Source organism: Oratosquilla oratoria, chromosome 27, assembly GCF_046742065.1.
Source record: "Oratosquilla oratoria isolate Oo_2021 chromosome 27, ASM4674206v1, whole genome shotgun sequence".
NCBI classification, from domain to species: domain Eukaryota; kingdom Metazoa; phylum Arthropoda; class Malacostraca; order Stomatopoda; family Squillidae; genus Oratosquilla; species Oratosquilla oratoria.
Window position 1 is genome coordinate 11,699,449 of NC_134803.1, and position 18,271 is coordinate 11,717,719.

Below are 18,271 nucleotides of genomic sequence, written 5' to 3' on the forward strand. Positions count from 1 at the left end.
TACAAATCTGTAGAATAGTTTTGGTTGATCTTTACACTTTTCTATAACATCTTTTTCATATTTTCTTTTTTCCTCTCTGCACTTTTGTACATATTCATTTCTATAACCAGTATATATTTTCCATTTTTCAGGTCTTCTGTCTTTTTTCCATCTGGTCCAGGCTTTGTCTCTTTTGTCTTTTAACTCCCTACAACTTTTGTTGTACCAGCATTTTACATATTCTTTTTCTTGTTTTTGTCTTGGGACATACTTTTCCACTCCTTTTTTGTAAATTTTTGTCAAAATATTCCATTTCTCTTCCACTGATGTTTCTTCTTTGTATATTTCTTCCCAGTTTTCTTGTTGGAAGAATTCTCTTATTTTATCAAAGTTTGTTTTTTCATACATCATTCTTCCTTTTCTATATTGTTCATTTCTTTTCATATATTTTTCTTCATTAAGTTCCAGTTCAATCAATATGTGGTCACTTTTACCTATTGGTGTTTTATATTCAATCTTGTCCACTATTCTAGGTTCAGATGTAATTATTAAGTCTAGCCTCGATGGTTCTTCTTCATTTCTATACCTAGTGTTCTCTTGTATCCATTGTGTCATTGAATGGTCAGTAATCATCTCAAGTAGAGCATTTCCCCATGAGTCATCACCACTCTTTACTGTCATTTCTTCCCAGCAGATTTCTTTGCAATTAAAGTCGCCCATCATAACTATTCTTCCTCCGTCTTCCATTATTTTAGTTAATGCTATCTTTGTGTCCTCTAACATACTTTTATGTTCACTCTCCTCCCATGAGGCTGTTTTCGGAGGCACATAATTGATCACAAATTTTCTGCTCTTCTTATCTCGGTCTTCCACTTCTATCATAATCATCTCTACTGTATTCTTTCCATATACGACACCTTTCACGTTTATATCCTTCTTAGTCAGGAACATAACTCCACCCCCTTGTTTTTTCTCTCTGTTTCTAATCCAATAATTGTATGCATCATGTCCTACACTGTTGGGTGGTAGTGGGCCTTTTAATTTTGTTTCTACAATTCCCATTATGTCCAGTTCTTTTTCTTTCAAATAATCATTCAGTTCATTCAATCCTGTTATCAATCCATCTATATTTGTGTAAGACGCTCTTAGTTTTCTGCCACTTCCATTGTGTTCTCTGTTTCCCTTATGTTTTTCTTTAGTATGTCGAACTGCTTTATTTTCATGTTCACTACTCTCCAATAGAATCTCTCTTTCTCTGACTCCGTTCTTTCCTCGTTTTTTGCCTTAGCTTCAAGTCTTTTCTGCTTTTCTGCCTCTCTTTCCTCCTTATTCATTTCTCTTTTTATCCATACCTTTTTATATTGATCATTTGTTGCTAGTTTCCCTGTTTTGGATAGAATTTTCTCTGCCGTTGTTTGTGACCTAAATTTAATCTTAATTGGTCTGGTCTTATCTGTACTATATTTTCCGAGTCTGAATTTTTCCTCAATTTCCTTTATAATTTCTGGTTCATCTTCCTGGACTAATTTTAATAAACTGCTTACTCTTTCATTTTCCTCCTTGATTCTTGCGGTTCTATCTGGGTTATGTTTCTCTTCCATTCCTAATATAATTATACATTTCTTTTTGTCAGCTAATTCTCTTACTATATTCTCCTTCTGTCTCATCACTTTAATAACTGAGTCTTCATTATGTTCTTTCAATTGCTGTTTGACTATGTCAGTGAATGAAACCTTATTCCCTTCTTGGGTTGTTCTCCAATTTTTAGCTTCTTTAGCTATTGTGTCTCTGTTTTCATTACTATTCTTCTTCAATTTCTCATTCTCCTCCTTTACATTTCCTAACTGTCTTTTTAGGTCCTCTATTTCTTCAGTTAAGTTTCTGTTTGCCTTCTCTAGTTGTTCCAACCTTTCAATTCTCTGGAAAATGGAGTCAACATTACCTAACTTACGTTCCAAGTCCTCGATCACCTTATCAACTCTCTCCTCTAGTCTTATCAGTCGGGGAGGGGGGTTGTGTCCCCCCCACCCTCTTTAAATCCCTGGAACATATTCTCGTCACTTTCTACTGTATTGCTCCTCTCTATACTTCTAATCTTTACATTTTTATTAGACATTTCATCATCGCTCAATCTCTTGTTTACCTTTCGCTTGTCTGGCTGGGCCAAGTCTACTCCCTCCTCATTTCCTTCCATTTCCCTCAGTAATCCCTCCCCGTTTCCTCTTTCCCTACTTTCCCACTACTCCACGAGCAATTTCCCCCCACCCTGTAAAAACACTAGGCACTTCTCTTTGCGTTGGGATCCACAGACTTCAGTTTTCTTCAGAACGTCTTCTAAGCCGTCCATTCGTTGAAGTGTGTGTGTGTGTGTGTGTATATGTATATATGTGTATAGATGTGTATGTATGCATCATACTAACATGTAACAAAAATAAATAAATAAATAAATAATTTTTTTCCTTACAGGGAGAGCAACTCCCCATAAGCTTTGCTTCACGCTCTCCCTTTTCAACTACTAATTTAGTAAAAAATTTGTATATATGTACATCTAAATTGTATTTTATATTGTTGAATAAACCTTAACTAACAAGAAATCTGGTCATCCTTTAACCAAATAGTAGGGTCAGGATGCAGACTTCTTAGTCAGCAGAAATGTACGACGACAGTTTTGCTGGGTGAAAATTTAAAACCATTATTATCGGCCCATGAAACTATTTTATTGATGCAGAGTTGCAGTTTTACATCAGCAAATCACAATTCTGCTGAGGGTTTGCAAACATATGCGATATGCTCCGCCCAGCCAGTCCGACAGTTGCTTACGCGCTGCCGTGCTGAACGGTCGTCAAGATTGTTTACTCTGTCGCACGTAGATTTCAACCGTATCCCTGCTTACTGGTGCTTGACCTGGCATTCGAGTGCTTACGACGCTCAATTTGCAATAGAATAATAGCAATTACAACACTCATTTTATCATCTAATAGGCGTTTACGACGCTCTCATTTTGAGTTTTAACGAAACTCACTAAATTATCAGATAAATACGACAACGTGCATACAACTCCGTCGGTCACAACCGCCATGTCGTCTTCCGACGAAATGCATACCCATACAAGCAGGAAGTCGGGCGCCTCCTCTCACGGAGGAGAAGCAAGCCAACATTCTCGCAAATACAAGCATAAATCAAGCAACAGTTCTTCCCATCGGGATAGAAATACTTGCGTTGGCGCTACGCATCGAAGTCTAGAGGACATGGCAACCCCCCCTCCCCCGCCCCCCGACGGCTCCACGTCATGTACTGCTTTCCAAGTACATGACGACTCCTCAGCCCCTTGGCACACAGTACTGCAAGCCATCGCTGAACTGAGGAGTGATATGGATCAACTAAAAGCGGAGAGGCGGCAAGATGTTTCGCAGAGGCCGGAAACCCACAACGATGCCAGACCGGGCACTAGTTCAACCAGGAAGGAAGCAGGGCCTGTTACGCCCTCTCCAGGTAACTTTTCGGGTTTTATCTCCGATGGAAGCAGCAGTGAAGAAGGTGAGTTGCATGAAGATTTCCCCCTTGGCAGTATTTTGATGCAGTCCTCTACGGCTTTCGGCCCAGTTGAAGAAGTCTCCGGAGATATTGCTAAACATGTGGCGGACATGGTCAATCAAATATTTGACCACGGCATGAGGGAGGACACCTATAAAGAAATTGCGGAGGACGAGAGTACCAAGAGGCCCAGTAATTGCCCTGCTTTATCCCCAGTTGAGTGCAATATGCAAATTTTGGAGGCGCTAAAACAGGACGCTAAAAAAGCACACTTACACATGAAGGAAGTCAATAAAGATATAACTAAGGCAGCTTCCATCATCATCAAGTCACTTTCGGTGCTTGACAAAGTGGCCCAGGATGAAGGTAACGCTGTGGTGGCCCATGAGGTGGGCATGATCAATGGTGCTCTGGCACTGTTAGGTCGTGCCAACTACCGTAACAACTTGGTTCGCCGTTTTAACATCAAACGGGAAATAAATCAAAAGTACTCACACCTATGCTCTGACAAAGTGCCCATGTCTCGCTTTCTGTTTGGGGATGACCTCTCGCAATCCACAAGACAAATCGAAGAGGCGGAAAAACTCAAAAGCAAAATCACAGCCAAATCCCCCTTTCCATCCTGGAAGCCAGGTGCATGGAAGTTTGGAAGTGGGAAGACAAGAACCCAGTTTAAAGGACACACAAGATTTCAACCCTATGGACAGCGGAGGCTAGGACATAGGGGAGACCAGAGGGCTTACTACGCTCGGCAGACCTTGGATTAAAAAAACTCCAAAGGCAGGGGACGTAGCACTCCCCGACAATAAACCAGGCAAGTACCAACTTTGTGGCAGGTTTCCTTCACAGATTTGTGCATGAGTGGCAAAAAATCACTAGTGATACATATATTCTAGACATAGTCAAACATTGTCACCTGAATATTAATGTAAATGATTTCGGTTACCTGTGTTTTGAGAATGTGGAATATAACTTTAGCCTGGCGGAACAAATGATACTATCACAAGAAATTTTGAAATTATTGGAGCTTAAAGTTTTAAAAGAAACAAAGAGAAGGGCAGATCAGATCATTTCCCCTGTATTTCTGAAGAAGAAAAAAGATGGAAATTATAGGATGGTACTCAATTTAGAAAAATTAAACAACCACATTCCCTATATCCATTTCAAAATGGAGAACTTTGAACAAGCTATCAGACTGATAAATGAAGGGGACTATATGGCATCTGTGGATCTTAAACATGCCTACTACTCTATTAGAATAGCGGAAGAACAGCAAAAGTCGTTTTGTTTTCAATGGTATGGCAAAGTTTATCAGTTCACCTGTCTCCCAAATGGAATCTCAGAAGGACCCAGACTTTTTACCAAACTCATGAAACCTATCTTTGCTACTTTAACCCATTCAACTCCGATGACAAGATGTCTTGTCATTTGGTCAAATAAAACAAAAAATCATAAAACACCAAAATGTTTGATCAAACACCAGAAAAATATGACGTCAATCCTCGCTTCGCTCGCAGCGAAGCGAGGATTGACGTCATATTTTTCTGGTGTTTGATCAAACATTTTGGTGTTTTATGATTTTTTGTTTTATTTGACCAAATGACAAGACATCTTGTCATCGGAGTTGAATGGGTTAAGAGAAAAAGGCTTTACCATCACCAGCTTTATTGATGACACTCTTATGTGCAGTGCTTCTCTTTCTGGATGCTATGATTGCATTAATTCTACCATTGAATTACTCACGAAAATGGGCTTCTGTATTAACATTGCGAAATCTGTGCTAGAACCCACTAAAAGTATCGAATACCTTGGCAATGTCATTGACTCGGACAAAATGATTGTTACCTTACCAATACGTAGGAAAGAAAGAATTCTACTTGGATGTAAACAACTAATAGCTAAGACTAGTGACAAAATCAGAGAAGTAGCCAGGGTGATCGGGCTTCTAGTTGCTGCCTTCCCAGCTGTGGAACTTGGAAAGTTACACTATCGTCACCTTGAATCGGCAAAGATTACAGCATTGCGAAGGAGTTATGGGAACTTTGAGGATAAAATGTTGATCACCGACGAAATGAAAACTGACCTGACTTGGTGGATCAAACATGTTGAGACCCAACATAGGCGAATAATTCACCCAACTCCTGAAATTGTCTTATACTCAGATGTTTCAGACTTAGATTGGGGTGGCTGCATAAATCATGTCAGTCAGTCAATGGAAGATGGACGACAGAGGAAAAGAAGCTTCATATTAATGCCCGGGAATTCATAGCTGTGCTCCTTACATTAAAATCTTTTGCAAATGAGGTCAGAGGAAAGCACATCAAAGTTTTCTGTGACAACACTACAGCAGTTAACTACATCAATGAAATGGGAGGCACTAAGTCGGTAGCATGTAACAATGTCTCCTCTGATATTTGGAACTGGTGTCTAAACAATGATGCCTGGATCACATGTTCCTACATTCCCAGGAGTGATAATACTTTGGCTGATACAGCATCCAGGAACTTCAATGACAGACATGAATGGAAGTTGGATGAGAAATTTTTTAAGAAATTAAGCATCATTTTTGGCACACCCAACATTGATCTATTTGCATCTAGGTTGAACAAACAAGTGCCTCAGTTTTGCTCCTGGAGGCCAGACCCAGAATCAAATTATTGTGATGCATTCAACCTTAATTGGGCAACATTAGGTCTCATCTACATTTTCCCCCCTTTCTCCCTGATCGCTAGATGCCTGCAGAAGTTAAGAGCAGAAGGGGCCAGAGGTTGGATGATAGTTCCATTTTGGACATCACAGCCCTGGATGGGAGCACTACTCAGGCTGATCGTAGAAGATCCAAGAATCATAATGAGGAGAAAGAAAGTGCTGGTGTGGTCCCTGTCGACGGAAGAACATCCCATCATGTCCCATACCAGATTGATGGCCTGTCTACTTTCCGGGAAAGTCTGCGAGAACGAGGCATATCTGAAAAAGGTACGGACCTTATCTTGGCATCATGGAAACCTGGAACTAGCAAATGATACTATCACTCTAGATAGGTTTTGCCTTATTTTGGAATTTTTTATGTATATCCTTTTTCTGGTGCCTTCTGAGAGAAGAGCTGTATCTTCCCTCCAGTATAAGACTGATGAGACTCTCGTCTTTTGCGACAAGACTTTCCTGTAAACTAGGGGAAGTACTTTCTAGTTCTTTGTGTATTAGCAATGCTCATCAACATGCCCATGTCCCTTGTTCTCCTCATCCCTCTCAGACTACAGTTCCTACTCACAGTTCCCCTCAATCTACAGTTACCCCCCTCTCCTTACATGTACCTTTTGTAACAGGTCTGGTCATTCAAGCGAATTTTGTTACCGCCGTAGGTGCCAGGTACACAAGTCAAGACAGTCCCCTGTTCGCAGGAGTGTACCTACTGTTTCTTCTGATATGTTGCATGACCTTTCTAGAGTAGAACCTCAAGGTAGACTAAGTTATTGCCATATCCATGGTCATTGTAAACACTCGACTGATCAATGTTTCAAAGTTTTGAAACTTAGGGATGAGACTTCTCAACAGCCTCGTCAATCCCATTTTTCCCAGCGCGTGTTTTACAACCCAAAGAGTTGACCAGCAATGTTCGGTCTCAAATAATTCCCTTTGTGGCTGTTGAATCTTATCAATTACTTACCTTCCAATTTCTTACTAGGGATACGCCTCTTTCTGTCACTGTAGATACTGGTGCAAAATGTAGTCTCTTAACCCCTTCCATACGGTGCCGCACACGTAGGCGTCATGGGGAGCGAGTGTATTCGCGAGGCTGCCATATCGGCGTCTTGATTATATTTATTGTAGTCGCCCCTCCATAATGACATTCTTTCTAATTCTTTTGTAATCGCATTTTCTATGATTATCAAAATTCACGGGTGATGAGAGAACGATCGATATAAGCGGTGACTATATTTTATGATGCGAGTATTATTACGACACGTCGTACGGCTGGCATTGGCTGCTGCCACCGAGATCTAAGTCCTTGACGCCTACGTGTGCGGCACCGTATGGAAGGGGTTAAGTAGAAAGGCTTACTCTGCTCTACGGGAATTGTATAATCTCCCTTTATCTCCCTTTTGTGATAATTTGCATTCTGTGCAAGGTTCTCCCTTGCTTGTTCTTGGATCTGTTTGTCTTCCCTTGCAGTTTCCCTCGCATGCTACAGTCTTCCAAGTTGTTTCTGGTATTGCCCTTAAGTGTGACTGTCTCTTGGGTATTGATGCTCTTACAGCTCATGGTATAGATATTTCTCCTAGTCGTCGTGTAGTGACTTTCTGCAATTTTGATATCCCTGCATCCGATAGGCCAGTTTCTGTTTGTGATTCTACTGTGCTTGCTCAGTCTGCACATTTGCCCTCACCAGCTTCTAAGCATTTTCACCCTGCTTCTCATTGTGCTGCTGTTGTTATAGGGAAGCATCTTATTGGACCTTCAAGTTCTGTTCGTGTTCCGGTGAGCATCTCAAGTGCCCTGATAGGGTCTGACGTTCTCTCTTTGCCTGACTCTGTTCGTATTCGTCGCCTTGCTTTAGAAGGAACTCTCTCCACTATTCGCGAGGATCATGTTACCACAGCGATGGTAACCAACGTCACGGGTGCTCCTATTCCTCTCCCTCATGGCAGTCACTTAGGCTCCTTTGAGGTGGTACACGTTGCTACTTTCCAGGACTCGCTTATTATAGCAGCTTCTGTACTACAGTCTCCTCCAACATGTGACCCTGCTCACTTAGCTTCTGAGTTTGCCACATTTGTAGGCGAGATTGATTTTCCTGAAGAGACGCCTCGTCTCCTTGAACTGTTAGTTACTCACCGTCAGGCTTTGGCTTTGCCAGGTGATCCGTTAGGGGTTACGGACTGTGTGGTTCATAGAATTGATCTTCAGCCAGTTACTCGTCCTGTTTACTTCCCCTCTTACAGGCTACCTCACTCTCGTCGGCTTATAGCCCAGTCCTTGGTTGACGATTTATTGCGTGAAGGTGTTGTACAGGAGTCCCACTCAAGAGTGGAACTCGCCTCTTCTCCTGGTGCCTAAGAAAGATGGATCTTTTCATCCAGTTGTTGATTACAGGAGAGTTAACGAGGTCACTCTTCCAGACCATTATCCTCTGCCTCTCTTAAGCGATCTTCTTCAGTCCATTGGCACTGGAAATATGGTGTTCACCACCTTAGATTTAAAAGCAGGTTTTTGGCAGATACCCCTGGAGAAGAAGTCTTGCAAAGTCACGGCCTTCTCGACTCCCAGTGGGCACTATGAATGGCTTCGTTGCCCCATGGGTTTGCGGAATGCTCCTTTGACTTGCCAGCGTGTAGTTAACTCCAATTTTCATTGCTTAGTTGGGAATGGACTTTTTGTTTACCTGGATGATTTGATTTTAGTTTCCAAAGATGTGGAAAGCCACTTTACTAAGCTGTCCATGGTCTTGCAACGTTTTGCTGAAGCTGGGTTGAAACTCAACTTACCCAAGTGTTCCTTTTTCAAGTCTAGTATCCAATTCCTAGGTCATGTTGTAGACAAACATGGTATCCACACCACAGGTGATAAAATCAAGGTGGTGAGGGACTTCCCTATACCGAAGACAGTTGAACATGTATGTTCCTTCCTTGGACTTGGAGGATACTATCGTGTATTCATTAAAGACTTTGCTTCAATTGCTTCTCCTCTCACTCGCCTTCTCAAGAAGGACTCTTCCTTCCAGTGGCGTGATGTTCATCAGAATAGTTTTGATTCCTTGAAGCTTGCTCTTACTGCAGCGCCTGTGCTGGCCTTTCCTGATTACAGTCTTCCCTTTACAATTTGTACAGATGCTTCTGGTACAGGCATTGGAGCTGTACTCATGCAACAAGTAGGCGGGCATAGACCTCATGTTATTGCATATGCTAGTCACATTCTTAATAAGCCTGAGTCCTGTTACTCTGTTACTCATTTAGAGGCCCTGGCAGTGGTGTGGGCTTTAAAGCATTTCCGTGATATCATTTTTGGATATCCTATTACAGTCTACACGGACCACACTGCTGTCACTCAGCTTTTCAAGGGCAAAAATCTTTCGGGCCGTCTAGCCAGATGGTTCCTCACGATCGAGGAATTCAATCCAACCCTTAAACATATCCCAGGGCGTGCGAACAACGTTGCTGATGCACTTTCACGTAATATCCCTGTTGCTGATGTTAGTGATTCATAACTTTTCCCAGCAAGATCTGGCCAAAGCTCAGTGTGAAGACCCTGTTTGGTCTGCTGTCATTTACGCTTTGGAGTCTGGTGATGATTCCACCTTACCAGCTTTACCAGTACCTCTGTCCCAATTTTCCCTGCAGGTCAAGGTTCTCATTCGTAATGTGGAAGTGTCTGAGCAAGATGTGGCACAGCTAGTGATCCCTGAGTCTCTAGTTCCTGTTGTTTTGTCCCTTGCTCAAGATGACCCTCAGGCTCACCCAGGTCATGACAAAACTCTGGCTATGGCATGGAAGAAGTATTATTGGCCTAAAATGCAACTAGACATTACCTCTCATGTGGCCCGGTGTAGTTCTTGTGCCCAGAACAAAGGTTCTACGAGCACTGCTCCCATCTTAGAGTACCCTACTCCTTCTTGCCCTTTTCAAACTGTGGCTATAGACCTTTTGCAACTGCCTCGTAGCACTCAAGGTTATGTGTATGTCCTTGTGTGTGTGGACCATTTTAGTCGTTTTGTAATATTAGCTCCCTTGTGTAACAAGTCTGCACCAGTTGTAGCCCATGCTTTAGTTTCTCATGTTTTGTGTCCATACACTACTCCTTTGGTGCTCCTTAGTGACAATGGGACGGAATTTCGGAATGAGGTTTTGGCTACTATTTGTGAACGTTACGGCATCACACAGACGTTCGTGACTGCTTATCATCCGGCATCCAATGGTCTTGTCGAGAGGACGAACAGGAAAATTCTAGAGATACTAAGACATGTTGCTAGTAATTTTCATGAGTCTTGGGAAGATTGGCTTCCCCATGTCAGTGCTTGTATTAATAGCACTATTAATGTTTTTACAGGCAAAACGCCTCATTATGTCATTTTTGGAGTTGAAAAATGGCTCCCCTATGATGTGCTTGACAGCCCTGCTCGTCCCCTCTACAATTTTGATGACTATAGTCAACTCCAGAGTCACGCGATGCATGCCATTTATGACTCTGTCAAGGACAAACTTCTTGTTTCCAAGGCTGACATGTTGAAACACCAACATGTTCGTGCAAAGCCTGTAACCATCATTGTTGGTGATCATGTGTATAAAAGCATGCCTGACCGCCAATCTAAGCTCAATTGTAGATTTGCAGGTCCCTTTTTAGTAACGGAACAGTTACATCCTAGTAAGTTCAGGATCTTTGATCCTTCACAGGGACTAAGCGAGGTGTTACACGCAGATAGGCTTAAGGTTACAAAAGTGCCTATCCCTGCATTTACCCAGCCTCCCCCAATGTCCCCAGTACGAACTATGCCTTGTATATCTACCCCTCATCATTATAATCTTCGGTCAAGGGGTCCTGTATCTACTTAAAATTTATTTGTGTATTGCATATGATGTATTCATGATGTATTCTTTGTGATGTTTACCATTTTTGTGTCCCTTTCTTAGGGTATAATGTGTAACTATTGTTTAGCTCTGAAGTGTAATGTCTTGAATTGTATTTTGTAATGTTTAGCTATTAAGTATCATGTCCCGGACGTCCGGCAATTGCTGTGTTTTTGGGGGTTTTCACTGGCGCCAGTTCTTTTGTGTATTATTGTATATGTATAGTTACTGTATATATTTCTTGTACTTCTACCCATTTCCTTTTGTGTATCTCTTGTGTTTGTATTGTATTTATGTTGTGTTAATGTATAGGGTGTGCTGTTGACACATTTCGTCCCACACTTTTCTTGTGCCGCTTTTGTGTTTGTGGTGTGTGGGTTCTGTTATTATTTTTTTTTTGTATGTTGTGTTCTCCAGTCTCGGTAATCCAAATTTTTTCTGTTTGTTTGCTCGGTGGGGTCCCCGAGTGGTGGTGGCCGAGCTATGTAATGGTGACCTTTCTTGTATTTTTATGTATATTTCCCATTGTTTTTATTTATTATATATGTATTATAATTATTGTGCATTCTTGTAATCGAGCCATGCGTTTTTTTTTTTTTATGTTGCCCGCGAATTAGCTGCGTGCCCCAGAGGGCGCCAGTGTTGTTAATGTCTTCAAAGTGTACACACGCTGTCTGTGCTTTATAAAATTTCTTTGAACAATTGATATTTTTTTTTATTCAGCCACCCTTACATGGCCAGGTATGAAGAAATCTATATATGATTATATAGAAAATTGCTTGAAATGTGTTAAGGTGAAAGGAAATACACCAAAGCCTACTCCTATACTTACCTATCCCATTCCACAAAAACCTTGGGAAAGAGTTCACCTGGACACATTAGGGTTACCTATGTCTGAGAATGGATATAAATATGTATTTGTTGCTATTGATTATTTTTCAAGATTTTGTATTTTACAACCCATTCCAAATAAGAGAGCTGAAACTATTGCTTCAGTAATCTATGATCAGATAATCTGTAATTTCACTACACCTAAGATTCTAATTTCAGATAATGGAACTGAATTTAATAACAAAATCTTGGAAAAATTATGTAGTTTATTTAAGATCAAGAAAATCAATATCTTAGTGAATCATCCACAAAGTAATGGGGTAGTAGAAAGGTTAAATAAAAAAAATAATTACATGTCTTAGAAGTATGATAAGTCCTCATAGTATAACTTGGGACACTTGGATTCCTTGTGTTAAGTGTACCTTGAATAATCAAATCAATGTAGCAACAGGTGATACACCTCATTTTATAATTTTTGGGGAAGACAAAACTCTTCCATATGAAATTTTGACTGCAGACCAGAAACCTGTGTATAATATAGATGATTATATACTGAATAGAATAAATACTTTTCAAAATATTCACCAAAGAGTTAGGGAACATATGCAGGAATATTCACAAGAGATGAAGAAACAACAACACAAAACAGCACATAAACTAGAATTGAAAATAGGAGATTTAGTCATGGTCAAACTACATTCATCCAATAATAAACTTTCACCAAGGTACACTGGTCCATATAGGGTAGTTGATTCTGCAGGTGGGAATAAATATAGACTTCTACATTTAGAAACAAGGGAAGAAGTGATAGGACATTTAGACGACATGAAGAAAGTGAAGGGTATTGAAAATGACAATCGTGATACCTTATGTATCAATTTTGATGAACCAGAAGAGTTCAATAATATTCTTTGTGAGTTGAATATTAATCTTGATGTATTTTACAGATAATATTGTTTGCCATTTGTATGTACTTGGGATGGGAGACCTAAACAACTGGAACTTGGTGTCAAGCAGATACATGGAGACTTTGGATCCACTGTGGTCAGACTTGGAACCCTAAGGACCTCTCACATAAGTATTGTGATAATTTATGAAGCATTAAGACTGTCTTTGAAAAATGAATTAAGCGTGTTGAAAAAAATAATAATAATGAATATTGAAATGCAAGAAGATAAACTTAACAATAACTCTAAGGTAGTGAGTTTTGCAAATATGTTTGCAAATTATCTGCTTAATGTATTAATTAGACTTACATGTAATATGTATTATTCACTATTATTTGCATGAATTTTTGGATACTGCTATCATCTTTGAAAAGATGATGAAACCATTGAAAAACAGTGTTCTTAGTGAACCTTGCAATTTTGTTATTTGTTTGCATATTATTTTGTTTGCAATTTATTTTGATTTATGCCTTATAAAGTTTACATGCATGTTATTTACATTTAATCTGCTTGAATTATTTTGTGCATTTTGGAGGGCTACTTATTTCTATGTAAGGGTAGGTTAGTTTCTTATATTAGCAAGCCCTGTAAGAGGGAAATAAGAAATTGGTCGGGACGACCAACGGTAGCTGCCGAGCCATGTAAGAGGCCGGTAGATAGAGGTAGACATTTAAGGTAGATCGGAGTAGATCGAGGGGGTAGAGGGACTGGAAGGAAATTTTATAGTCTTTTTATTAGGATGTTATGATACAATGTCTGACGGCCGACAGGCGACAAGGATAGCTGAGTCAGACTCGTGCCTTGTATATGTAACATAATGCGGAGTGTCGCCTGGTGGTTGCGATATTGTTTTGTCTTTAATTGTTAGCGGACAAGCCATTTTTTGTTACGACATAATGCTTATGTGGTGATATCGTTTAGAAGAGTATAACAGTCTCTCTAATTGGAGAAAAAGGTGGAGAAAAATCATTGGTGCAGAAAGGAAAAGTCATGCCCTTAAGGTGTGGCACTTGTTTGAGAAGTAAAAGACTATTGGATGAATGAAAGAGTGATGTCAGAACGAAGGTGGCTTGACGTAATGTAGAGAGTTCCGGGTGGGATTCATGAGGTGTACTGATTGAGACCAAGAAGCATCTGAAAAACTACACCTATTTTATTCACCCCTCAAGAATAACTTCTAGAACAAAGAGAATAGAAACGCTCTGAGAGGAGACGACGGGGGTGACAAAACTCCTCCTCTCTTCCTCTCTTATGTTCCATACAGTGCTCTTGGCACAATCACTCCTTCATATAGTCTCCTCTTAGCATCCATTCCCAAATGTCTATTCCTCATTACACTTTTTAATCCACCAAGGCATTTACTTGCTTCTACATTCTACCTCCACCTTCACTCCACCTTTTCCTGCCACATTTGCACCCAAGTATCTAAAACTATCCACTTCCTGCAGTCGCTCTCCCTTAACCCCTTCCATACGGTGCCGCACACGTAGGCGTCATGGGGAGCGAGTGTATTCGCGAGGCTGCCATATCGGCGTCTTGATTATATTTATTGTAGTCGCCCCTCCATAATGACATTCTTTCTAATTCTTTTGTAATCACATTTTCTATGGTTATTAAAATTCACGGGTGAAGAGAGAACGATCGATATAAGCGGTGACTATATTTTATGATGCGAGTATTATTACGACACGTCGTACAGCTGGCATTGGCTGCTGCCACCGAGATCTAAGTCCATGACGCCTACGTGTGCGGCACCGTATGGAAGGGGTTAATGCTCACTTCCAGATTACTGCCACTTTCACCCCTTGTACATCTCATCACTTTTTACCCACATTTATCTTCAGCTTTCTTCTATCACACACTCTCCCAAACTGTTACCAACTTCCTCAATCCCTCCTCCGATCCTGCCACAAGCGCAGTGTCGTCCTCAAACAACAGCTGGCTCACCTCCCACTTTTCTCCATAATCTTTAACCATCTTCAATCCCTGACCCACTACCCTTACATTTACCTCTCTCACTACCCCATCCATGTATAAGTTGAACAGCCAGGGCAACATAACGCATCCTTGACGAAGTCCCACCTTTACCTTGAACCACTCACTCTCTCCATTTCTAATCCTGACACAAGCTCTACTACTCTCATAAAAACTCTTGACAGCTCCTAGAAGCTTTCCTCCTATCCCGTATTTCCGCAAAACCTCCCACAGTGCCTTTCTGTCTACCCTGTCGTAAGCCTTTTCCAGGTCCATAAAGGCCCAAAAAACATCCTTCCCCTTTCCTATAGCTTTCTCACATATCTGTCTTACCACAAAAACCTGATCTACACAACCTCTACCTGTCCTAAATCCACACTGTTTCTCACCAATTACTCCCTCTGTTCCTCTCCTAATCCTCTCAATCAAGATCCATAAGCCTTCCCAACTACACTTAACAAACTAATCCCTCTGAAACTACTACATTCACACTTGTCCCCTTTTCCCTTGTAAAGTGGAACTATACAGGCACTCCTCCAGTCCTCCGGCACTCTACCCTCTCTCCAGCAAACATTAAATAACCTCACCAGCCAGTCCACCATCACTGTACCTCCTTTTTTGAGACATTCTGCATGGCATCCATCCAGCCCAGGTGCCTTACCTGCTTTCATCATCTTAACAACTGCCTTCACTTCATCCTTCACTTCACTTCACTTCATCCTTCACTTCATCCAGATAGAGCATTAACCACTTCACTACAGGACTTAAATCTCGTGGGCAGCAGCCAATGCCAGCCGTACGATGTGTCGTAATAATACTCGCATCATAAAATATAGTCACGGCTTATATCGATCGTTCTCTCTTTCACCCGTGAATTTTGAAAACCACAGAGAATGGGATTAAGAGCAGATTAGGGAGAATGTAAAAACACAGGGGCAACTACAATAAATATAATCAAGACGCCGATATGGCAGCGTCGCGAATCCACTTGCTCCTCATGACGCCTACGTGTGCGGCACCGTATGGAAGGGGTTAATGGACTATATAGTGGTAACCAGGAGTATAGTAGGAAGAGTTAAGGATGTACATGTTCTAAAGGGAGAAAGTGGGGGAATATCACATAATTTTCTGGTAGAAGGTAAGTTGAGAGTGGAGGATAGATGGAAAAAGAGGAAAAAGACAAAAGGTAGGGAGGTGCTTAGAGTGAACTGCTTAAATGAGAAAGAAAAGGAGGAGTAGTACAAGAAGAAGCTGAGAGAGAAGTGGGAGGGAGGGAAGGACAAAGTAGAACTAGGAGTGGAGAAGGAATGGGGATTGTTCAAGGAGAGAACAAGGTGTGCAAAGATGGTGTGTGGAACAAGGAGGATGGGAGAAAATAGAAGGAAGGGTAGTGAGTAGTGGGATGAGGAAGCAAGGAAGGTTGTAGAAGAGAAGAAGCAAGCTTTTACACATTGGTTACAAAATAGGATGAGGGAATCCTATGAGAGATACAAAGAAAAGAGAAGAGAAGTAAAGCATAAGATAAAGGAGGCAAAGAGGAGAGCAGATGTGAAATGGGTTAAGAATATGACAGAAAATTTTGAAACTAATAAAAAGACATTTTGGAAAGATATTATGAGAGGAAGGGGAAGCGAATCAAGTAGAGAAGAAAAGGTAAAAGGTGCAGATGGAGAGATGATAATGGAGGAGAGGGCAGTAAGAGGAAGATGGGCAGAGTATTTTAGGGGATTTGCTAAATGTGAAGGATAGGGAGGGAAAGATAGTTGCAGTGGGAAGTGCTAAGAAAATTAACATGATGAGTGAGGAAAATGGAGGAGAAATATAGTAAGATGAAATGAAGGCAGTTGTTAAGATGATGAGAGAAGGTAAGGCACCTGGGTTGGATGGATGTCAGAAAAAAAGGAGGTAGAGTGATGATGGACTGGCTGGTGAGGTTATTTAATGATTGTTTAAGAGAGGGTAGAGTGCTGGAGGACGGGAGGAGTACCTGTATAGTTCCACTTCACAAGGGAAAAGGGGACAAGTGTGTGTTGTCGTTTAAGAAGGATCAGTTTGTTAAGTATAGTTGGGAAGGCTTATGGGCAGGTCTTGATTGAGAGGATTAGGAAAAGAACAGAGAGAGTAATTGGTGATGAACAGTGTGGGTTTAAAACAGGGAGGGGTTGTGTAGATCAGATTTTTGCGGTAAGACAGATATGTGAGAAAGCTATAGGAAAAGGTAAGGATGTTTTTTGGACAGTGTAGACAAGAAGGCACTGTGGGAGGTATTATAAATATATGGGATAGGAGAAAGTTTCCAGGAGTTTTTATGAGAGTAGTAGAGTGTGTGTCAGGATTAGAAATGGAGAGAGTGAGTGGTTTGATGTAAAGGTGGGACTTTATCAGGGATGTGTTATGTCACCCTGGCTGTTCAATTTATACATGGATGGGGTGGTGCAAGAGATATATGCAAGGGTAGCGAGTCAGGGATTGGAGATGGTTAAAGAAAATGGAGAAAAGTGGGAGAAAGTGGCAGCAGACTGGTAGTACTAAGGGAGAGAGACTGGAGTAAGTGGATAGTTTTACATACCTGGGTGCAAATGTGGCAGGAAAGGCAGTGGAAATGGAGGTAGAATGTAGATTGGGAGAAGCAAGTAAATGCCTTAGGGATTAAAGTGTAATGTGAAATAGACATTTGGGAATGGATGCTAAGAGGAGATTGTATGAAGGAGTGATTGTACTGACTGCACTGTATGAGGCAGAAACATGGAACATAAGAGAGGAAGAGAGTAGAAAGGGAGTAGGGAGATAGGGTTGATGAAAGAGTATTAGGATGGTTTGCACACATGGAAAGAATGACTGAAGAAAGACTAGTAAAAGAGGTGTGGAAGGCAGAGATGGAAGGAGTGAACATGAGGGGGCGACCTAGGATGAGATGGATGGATGGGGTAAAAGGGGCATTGGGAAAGAGAGGAATGTCTGTTGAAGAAGGATGGGAAAGGACAGAAGATAGGGGTGAATGGAGAATGGTTGTATATGGATGATGATGTGATGCATGAGGTGGAATAGATGGGAGATGGGGGGTGAGGGAGTATGTGTGAGAAATAATTTAACACAGCCAAAAGGGATTTCTCCCCACTCCTTTTCTGCATAAGGGGATGGAGAGGGGGGGTCGCCGATTTAATGAAGCAACTTTGCTGTGGATGTGCTGTGTCTTGCGACACTGCTTCTGACCCAGGGCAGTGGGCAAGATGCAAGGATGACCCATCATCCAGGAGATGCCAAGATAAGAGGGAGGGAAGAGAGTGGAGGGGAATGGAGTGTGATAGGGATGGAATGGGTGGGAGTGGTTTTTATGCCTTTGTTTTTGGCTACCTCCCTTATAAGGGGGAAAAAAGCCTTTGGTGTATGTATATGTACTTTAATTGCCGTTTCTTTGGCATTTTCTTCCACTTGTTGTTGAAC

General features: G+C 41.2%; 2 protein-coding genes across 7 annotated transcripts in view; one reads left to right on the top strand and one right to left on the bottom strand.

Moving 5' to 3' along the window:
• LOC143039895 (glycerol kinase 5) overlaps positions 1 to 18,271 on the bottom strand; it is a 474,671-nt gene that overhangs the window by 118,800 nt on the left and 337,600 nt on the right. The gene's annotated exons all lie outside the window — the stretch shown is intronic.
• LOC143039897 (uncharacterized) lies at positions 3,038 to 4,864 on the top strand. Its single transcript, XM_076210231.1, has one exon. It carries the CDS (start codon positions 3,057 to 3,059, stop codon positions 4,278 to 4,280), a length of 1,224 nt encoding a protein of 407 aa, XP_076066346.1. The 5' UTR covers positions 3,038 to 3,056; the 3' UTR covers positions 4,281 to 4,864.

What these genes read in the sequence shown, in the direction of transcription:
- LOC143039897 (XM_076210231.1), top strand. Translation starts at nt 3,057, where the DNA reads ATGTCGTCTTCCGACGAAATGCATACCCATACAAGCAGGAAGTCGGGC.